Source organism: Otolemur garnettii, unplaced genomic scaffold (assembly GCF_000181295.1).
Source record: "Otolemur garnettii isolate 467f Iridium unplaced genomic scaffold, OtoGar3 scaffold00017, whole genome shotgun sequence".
NCBI lineage: Eukaryota > Metazoa > Chordata > Mammalia > Primates > Galagidae > Otolemur > Otolemur garnettii.
In genome coordinates, this window is record NW_003852412.1 from 5,901,521 (window position 1) to 5,910,138 (window position 8,618).

General features: G+C 40.7%; 1 protein-coding gene across 1 annotated transcript in view; it reads left to right on the forward strand.

The window, feature by feature from the left end:
* BDP1 (B double prime 1, subunit of RNA polymerase III transcription initiation factor IIIB) overlaps positions 1–8,618 on the forward strand; it is a 114,892-nt gene that overhangs the window by 5,457 nt on the left and 100,817 nt on the right. Inside the window, exons 2-4 of the mRNA XM_023510861.1 lie at positions 1,707–1,983; positions 4,520–4,629; positions 5,803–5,862. Coding sequence (XP_023366629.1) covers positions 1,707–1,983; positions 4,520–4,629; positions 5,803–5,862 — 447 coding nt within the window. The remainder of the gene's footprint in view (positions 1–1,706; positions 1,984–4,519; positions 4,630–5,802; positions 5,863–8,618) is intronic.

Sequence of the window (8,618 nt, forward strand, 5' to 3'; positions counted from 1 at the left end):
TTTTTTTTGGTTGCAGCCATCATTGTTATTTGGTGGGCCTGGGCTGGATTCGAACCCGCCACCTTAGGTGTATGTGGCTGGCGCCTTAGCCACTTGAACCACAGGCGCCGAGCCTAAGCGATTACTTTTGACTGAAGAGTTTATTCTGTATAAGTAGAGTTATACCTCAAACAGAATTTGGTTTGGCTTATGTAGCTAAATGTATATCTTCAAAAACAATACAAATATTTCAGAGGCTTGAAGTTTTGTGTATTTGATTTGACTGATCTCAGATTAGCAAGTAAAGTTTAGAACAGTTTAAGGAGATATCACTGTGACAGGCTATTTTTGGTTACAGTTGTTTATCTGCCCCACGCCAGTTCAAGCCCACCACCCTCAGTGTATGTGGCTGGTGCCATAACCGCTGTGCTACAGGCGCGGAGCCTTTTTTTTTTTTTTTTTCTTGAGGCTTTGTAACCTTTCAGCTTGAAAAGATTGCAGTGACATAAAACCTAACACCATGCTATCGACTTAGAAATTTTAAAATTATGTAAGAAAGGTGTTATAGATAAGTCTCTTTTTTTTTTTTTTTTTTTTTGACACAGAGTGTCAGTATGTTGCCTTCAGTAGAGTGCTATGGCCTCTGTCACATCTCACAGCAACCTTCAACTCTTTGGCTTAAGCGATTCTCTTGACAAAGCCTCCTAAGCATCTGGGACTACAGGTGCCTGCCACAGTGCCTGACTATTTTTTTTTTTGCAGTTTTTTTGGCCGGGGCTGGGTTTGAACCCACCACCTCTGGCATATGGGGCCAGTGCCTTACTCCTTTGAGCCATAGATGCCGCCCAACGCCCGGCTGTTTTTCTGCTGGAGTTGTCATTGTTGCTTAGCTGGCCCAGGCTGGGTTCAAACCCATCACCCTCAGTATATGTGGCTGGTGCCATAACCACTGTGCCCATAAACTTAATTATAAATTATTATTTTTTAAAAAGCATCTCTTGGTTATCTGGTAATTCAAATTAGCCTAATTAAGCTTTGTTCTGTAACTTAGTTGTTTTTTGTTTGTTTTGAGGGAGCTAAGCATATAATTATGTGCTCTAATGTAGTTAGGGACTTGAAGTTTGAAAAAACTTGGCTCAGTGCCCATAGTTCAGTGAATAGGGCGCTGGCCACATACATGGAGGGTGGCAGGTTCGAACCTGGCCTTGGCCTGCTAAACAACAATGACAACTGCAACCAAAAAGTAGCCAGGTGTTGTGGAGGGTGCCTATAGTCCCAGCTGCTTCGGAGGCTGAGGCAGGAGAATTACTTAAGCCTAAGACTTTGAGGTTGCTATGAGCTGTGAAGCCACAGCAGTCTGTGGAGGGTGACATAGTGAGACTCTATCTCAAAAAAAAGAAAGAAAAAGAAAAAGTAATGGTTTTTATTAGAATTGACATAAAGTTTTATTAAATATATATGTTTTTTGCAGTTTTTGGCTGGGGCTGGGCTTGAACCCACCACTTCCAGCATATGGGCTCAGCGCCCTACTCCTTTGAGCCATAGGTGCTGTCCTAAATAAATTTTTTATAATCTTTGTCATCAGTAGCACAAATCTCAAGTTATTTTTTTTTTATTTTTAAATAATGAGACTTTACTATTTTCGACTTTTACCAGGTTATGTTTTTACACTAGTGTGTATAAAGGAAGATTAATAGTGCCCTTTTTTTCTTTTTAAATTTCAGCAGCGATGAAAAGACTGGTGATGGGAAAGATGTTGAAGAATCCAGTAAATCTTCCTGTATTGTTTCCCACAAAAGAAAGCGAATGCCAAGTACTTCTAGTCTTGTTAAACCTAGTGTTAGTATTCCTTCAGAATCTCATCCCTTATCCACAGTTAACCAAGAAACTCCACAGCCAAACCCCAGTCCAACGAAGGAGAAACAGCCATGCTCAGATAGATATCGGATATATAAAGCCCAGAAACTGAGGGAAATGTTAAAAGAAGAATTGAGGAAAGAGAAGGTAAGGCAAGACAATTAGAATTTTTATATTACCTGCTGGATTTCTGTTTTTGTGTTAATCAGGCATCATTTGGAAGAAAAACATCTGTGGCATTTTGATTAGAGCATAAAACCATATACCATCCCTTGTTGTTAGAAAAATATTCTTTTGTTAGTCCGTGAAGAAGCCCAGTGGACTTAGTAAACCACTATTCTCAGTGATGGTGATTTTTACTTTTTTTTTTTTTTTTTTGAGACAGAGTCTCACACTGTCCCCTTCGTAGAGTGCTGTGGCATCACAGTTCACAGCAACCTCAAACTCTTGGGCTTACGTGATTTTCTTGGCTCCTCCTCCCAAGTAGCTGGGACTATAGGTGTCCACCACAGTGCCCAGCTATTTTTAGAGATGAGGTTTCACTCTGGCTCAGGTAGTCCACCTGCCTTGGCCTCCCAGAGTGCTAGGAATACAGCTGTGAGCCTCTGAGCCTGGCCCTACGTATTTTATTCATTTGTATTTTTCATATTTTTGGTGAAGATCTCAAATAAAAAGTTTTATGTACGTAATATAGATACTCAAACATTTATAAAATAAACCTTCAGTTATATTTTTACATGAAGATATCCAAGTGACACGTGGTATGCTTACTTGAATTCAGACAAATATAGTTGAGGAAAATGAATTGCTATATTTTTTTTGAGATGGCCTCAAGCTGTTCCCCTGGGTAGAGTGCTGTGGCATCACAGCTCACAGCAACCTCCAACTCCTGGACTCAGGCGAGTCTCTTGCCTCAGCCTCCCAAGTAGCTGGGACTACAGGCGCCTGCCACAACGCCTGGGCTTTTTTTGGTTGTAGCTGTCATTGTTGTTTGGTGGGCCCAGGCTGGATTCGAACCCACCACCTTAGGTGTACAGTGGCTGGTGCCTTAGCCACTTGAGCCACAGGCGCTGAGCCTGAATTGCTATTGTGTATTTATTTATGAATGTATTTATTTATGAATGACAGAGTCTCACTCTGCTGCCCTAGGTAGAGTGCCAAGGCATCATAGTTCACAGCAACCTCAAACTCTTGGGCTTGTCTCAGCCTCCTGAGTAGCTGGGGCTATAGCTGCCTACTACAACTCTTGCTCAGGCTGGTCTTGAACTCCTGAGCTCAAGCAGTTCACCTGCCTCTGCCTCCCGGTGTACTAGGATTATAGGCATGAGCCTCTGCTTGGCCTAATTGTTTTCTAAATTGGCAATAAGGAAAATTACAAATAGGAAAAGTTTGTAGTATGTTTAATAGTCCATGTTCTTTTTAATCTTAGAGATTGATTTTTTTTTTCCCTTTAAGAGTAGTATAACATGGCTCAACTCCTGTGGCTCAAGTGCCTAAGGTGCCAGCCACATACCCCTAAGGTGGCAGGTTTGAATCCAGCCCAGGCCCACCAAACAACAATGTTGGCTGCAACCAAAAAACATAGCCAGGCATTGTGGTGGGTGCCTGTGGTCCCAGCTACTTGGAAGGCAGAGGCAGGAGATTCGCTTGAGCCCAGGAGTTGGAGGTTGCTGTGAGCTATGATGCCACAGCACTCTACCCAGGGGGACAGGTTGAGGCTCTGTCTCAAAAAAAAAAAAAAGAATAGTATAACAGTAGCGAGGTATGCTGGCCGTGGAGTTAGATACATGAGGTTTGACTCTTAGCTTCATCCTTTATTAGCTGTGTGACTTTGGATAATTTAATTAATCTATATCTATTCCTCATCTGTAAAACAGGACCAATAATGGCACAGGTTCAGCATCCCTAACTTGAAAAATCTGAAGTGCTACAAAATCTGAAACTTTTTGAATGCTGGTGTGGTGCTCAAAGGAAATCAGAGCAGTTTGGATTTTGGATTTTCAGATTAGGGATGTTCAACTCATATGTACTTTTATTTCAAAATGTAAAGAAATATTAAATCTGAAACATTTTTGTCCCAAACATTACAATAAAGGCTATTCAACCCTTATCTATTTCATTGGAGGGTTGTGAAGATTAAATGAGTTAATACATGTAAAAGACATTTAAATTGCTGTCTTGCAAATTGGTATTAAGTGTCCAACCACTGTCAGCTCATGGTATAAAAAAAAGGATACTACTTTTTTTTTTTTTTTTTTAAGAGACAGAGTCTTATTTTGTTGCCCTCGGTAGAGTGTGGTGGCACCTCAGCTCTTGGGCTTAGGCGATTCTCTTGCCTCAGCCTCCTGAGTAGCTGGGACTATAGGCTCCTGCCATGAGGCTTGGCTATTTTTTTGTTGCAATTTGGCTGGGCTGGGTTTGAACCTACCACCCTTGGTACTTGGGGCTGGCGCCCTACTCACTGAGCCGTAGGTCTGCCCTAATTTTTAAAAACTAAAAACTATTAAGGGTCATGTACTACAGTCTTTTTAATATTTAGTTTATAAAATTACGTAATTGGAGTAAGGATAATAATAAAGCATTTGCAATGAATGTAACAATAGACTGTGTATTTGAATATAGTACATCTCAAATTCTTCTATATTTATAAAATAAAAGTGGATCTGTGTGTTTGTACATATAGAAGCAATGGAAAAACAAATGTGCTATAAGTGAAAGTCAGAAGCCACGAGATCGTTCAAAAATGACTATGAGAGACCTCATTTATTACCTGCCAGATAACAATCCAATGACGTAAGTAAAATTTGTTTTACTTTTTTGGGGTATGTAGTGGTTTAAATATCACATTTAGAGTACAAGTTCATGTTCTAAAAACCAGTTGTCAAATTTGTAATACATACAATAGCCTTTTACACAGAATTGTTTTTTTCCTGTGAAGATCCCAGAAGTGTGTAGATAGAATTTTCTAACCAATATTAGTGGTGTTTCAAGTAACTGCTTACTGGGGATGGTAAATGATGCTTTTTATCTCTAAGATTAAAAATAAATTTCCTGGGCCAGGCACGGTGGCTCATGCCTGTAATCCTAGCACTCTGGGAGGCCAAGATGGGTGGATTGCTTGAGCTCACGAATTCGAGACTAGTCTGAGCAAGAGCAGGACCCTGGACTATTCAGGATGCTGATTCAGGAGGATCACTTGAGCCCAACTATTTGAGGTTGCAGTGAGCTGTGATTGCACCACAGCACTCCAGCCTGGGTGACAGAGTGAGAACTTGCCTTTTAAAATTTAAAAACAAAAACCAAAAAACACAGCTTTTCTTTTTTGTTACATTAATCAGGCACGTAAAATCAGCTAAGCAATTTTTTTTAAGATTGTAATTTCTATTTTTTATGTAGTGGCAGTTTAATAAATCCTCCAAAAATAAACGTAATAAGGAGATTTATTACTTTCATGTCCGCCCCACCCCAGGCTAATTTTGAATAAAATTTATTTAGAATAATTTAGCCTAGGGTGGGGCGGGCAGGAATGTAATAAATCTCCTTGTTGTGTGCCTGAGGTAGAAGTTGTGGCATGTTCTTCTGAGTAGTCCTTGTTTACATTTATCACGTCTTTGGCCTGGTTGATGGAAGGGCTAGAAACCTAGGTTTTGAGTTGTCTGATACTGAGCAGTTGAATAGAGAAAGCTACCTGGTTGCATCACACCTTGGGACTGGTAACTTCCCTTCACTGAGGACTTAGGGGGTAAGAGTGTTCTCTACTTAGTGCCTACCACATTATTTTTGCTTAAGGAGAAGTTTTTGACTGAAAACTGATTGTTGGACTGCACTGTCATTAGTTATGTGCTATAGTATGTTTAAAAAACCCCCATGGAACTTAGAATACTTTGCTTTTTACCTATAGATAGAATTGATAAGATATAAATTAGTAGTGTATAATATAAGTGTTCTGTTATTTGTGTTTAATAGTTCTTCACTGGAACAAGAAAAGAAAGTGGAAAAGTCATTGCCTGCAGTCCAGACAAGAGAGTAAGCATGCTTTTTTAAAAAAGTATATTCTGGCTTGGTGCTTGCAGCTCAAGTGGCTAAGGTGCCAGCCACATACACCAGAGCTAGTGGGTTCAAATCCAACCCGGGCCTGCCAAACAATAATGACAGCTGCAACCCCCCCAAAAAACTCAGGTGTTGTGGCAGGCGCCTGTAGTCCCAGCTACTTGGGAGGCTGAGGCAAGAGAATCGCCTAAGCCCAGGAGTTGGAGGTTGCTGTGAGCTGTGTGATGCTACAACACTACCCAGGGAGACAGCTTGAAGCTCTGTCTCAAAAAAAAAAAAATGTGTGTGTGTGTGTGTGTGTGTGTGTGTGTGTGTGTGTGTGTGTGTATTCTGTTATGACTCCATTAAAAATATGAAATTAGGGCCTGAGCACAGTGGCTGACAATTGTGATTTCAGCCTTTTGGCCAGCCAAGGTGGAAAGATAATTTGTGACCAGCATGGGCAAAATAGCAAGATCTTATCTCTTTAAAAAAAAAATAAAGAAAGGAAAAGAAGAAAAATTAACCAAGGCGGTGCTAGTAGCTCACTGGGAAGGGCATGGGCCATATACACCAAGGCTGGCGGATCCAAACCTGGCCCTGGCCAGCTAAAACAGTAATGCACCTGCAACAACAACAAGAAAAAATAGTTGGGCGTTGTGGCAGGTACCTGTAGTCCCAGCTACTTGGGACGCTGGGGCAAGAGAATCGCTTAAGCCCAAGAGTTTGAGGTTGCTGTGAGCTGTGATGCCAGGGCACTCTACTGAGGGTGACATAGTGAGACTCTGTCTCAAAGAAAAATTAACCGAGTGTGGTCGTGTGTGTCTAAAAGTCCCGGCTATTCGGGAGGCTGAGGTGAAAGGATCACTTAAGTCCAAGAGTTTGAGGCTGTGGTGATTAGCCTGAGCAACAGAGTGAGACCCTGTCTCTTAAAAAAAAAAATGAAATCACATAGTGTTTCCTTTTATAATCAAATTACATGTATGTGGAGTTTGAAAATAGACTCAATAAAAATTGGAGTTACTGCCCTTTTGTAATAAATCAGTATGAAAGTCCTATACTACTTTGGTATTACATATGTAACTGACCAATATTATGATTTTATTTACTTATTTTATTATTCATTTTTTTTGAGACAGCCTCAAGCTGTCTTCTTGGGTAGAGTGCTGTGGCACCACACGTCACAACAACCTCCAATTCCTGGGCTTAAGCAATTCTCTTGCCTCAGCCTCCCAAGTAGCTAGGGCTATAGGTACCTGCTACAACATTCAGCCATTTTTTGGTTGTAGTTGTCATTGTTGTTTGGCAGGCCTAGGTTGGATTTGAACCTGCCAGCTTTGGTGTATGTGGCTGGTACCTTAGCTGCTTGAGCTACAGGCGCCGAGACCAATGTTATAATTTTAAATTAAAGCTTTTATAATTAAGAAAGCCTAATGTTGGCTTGGTGCCCATAGTATAGTATTGATGGTGCCAGCCACATGCATCGAGGTTGGTGGGTTTGAACTGGCCCCGGCCAGCTAAACAACAGTGACAAGTGAAACAAAAAATAGCTGGGCATTGTGGCAGGCGCCTGTAGTCCCAGCTACTTGGGAAGCTGAGGTAAGAGAATCGCTTAAGCCCAACAATTTGAGGTTGCTGTGAGCTATTTCCCATTGCACTCTATCAAGGGCAGCATAATGAGATTCTGTCTCAAAAAACAAAGCCTGGTGGCTCATGTCTGTAATGCTAGCCCTCTGGGAAGCCTGAGGGGGATGGATTGCCCTGAGCTCACAGGTTCCAGACCATCCTGAGCAAGAATGAGAACCCTGTCTCAACAAAATAGACTAGCCAAGCATGTTGATGAGTGCCTGTAGTCTCAGCTACTTGGGACGCTGAGGCAAGAGTATTGCTTGAGCCCAAGAGTTTGTGGTTGCTATGAGTTGTGATGCCACGGCACTCTACCAAGGATGACAAAGTGAGACTCTTGTCTCAAGAAAAAAATAAGAAAGCTTTGTTTTGTCTTAGAATAGTGATGTATATGCACATGCTTCAAAATTCAAGAGGACCAAAAGTGAATACACTGAGTAGTCTTCTGATTCATTTTCTGTAATCTTCTGTCCCTGGACTGAACAAATGTTACCAATTTTTTTTTTTTTTTTTTTTTAGCTGGGGCAGAGTTTGAACCCACCACCTTTGCATATGGGGCTGGCACCCCATTCCTTTGAGCCACAGGCACCACCTAGTTACCAATTTTTTTAATGTATCATTCCAGTTCTAGTCTTGCTATCTAAGCAAATGTGTATATATGTGTTTCTTTTTGTATTTCTTCACAGGAAGTTAGAATGCCTTATATGCTGTCTTGCAACAGCTATATCTTTGGTGTCATTGTATGTAGTCTTCTTTTCTGTACAAACTTCCTTTAGTCTTCCATGTACATGACTGTCATAGGTTAGCTAACTCTCAAGAAATCCTGCCAAGAGACCCTTCAGGAAGTTACTGTAGCATTGTACAATTCTAGTTATTGTAGCCTTGTAATTTGAATTGGGATACTGTGGAAAATTATCAGAAACATTGGGAGTTCTCTAGTTTTTACTTTAAGGGTTAATTATTGATCATTATTTGCCTAGAATCTATATTGTTTTAAAGCAGTTCATGGAAGCTTTAAAAATAGTTAGGTTTTACAGGTTTATAGTTTGTGCTTGTTTTAATAAAACCTTAAAGAGGCCAGGCACAATGGCTTATTCTTAGCACTTTCACTTTTTTTTTTTTTTTTT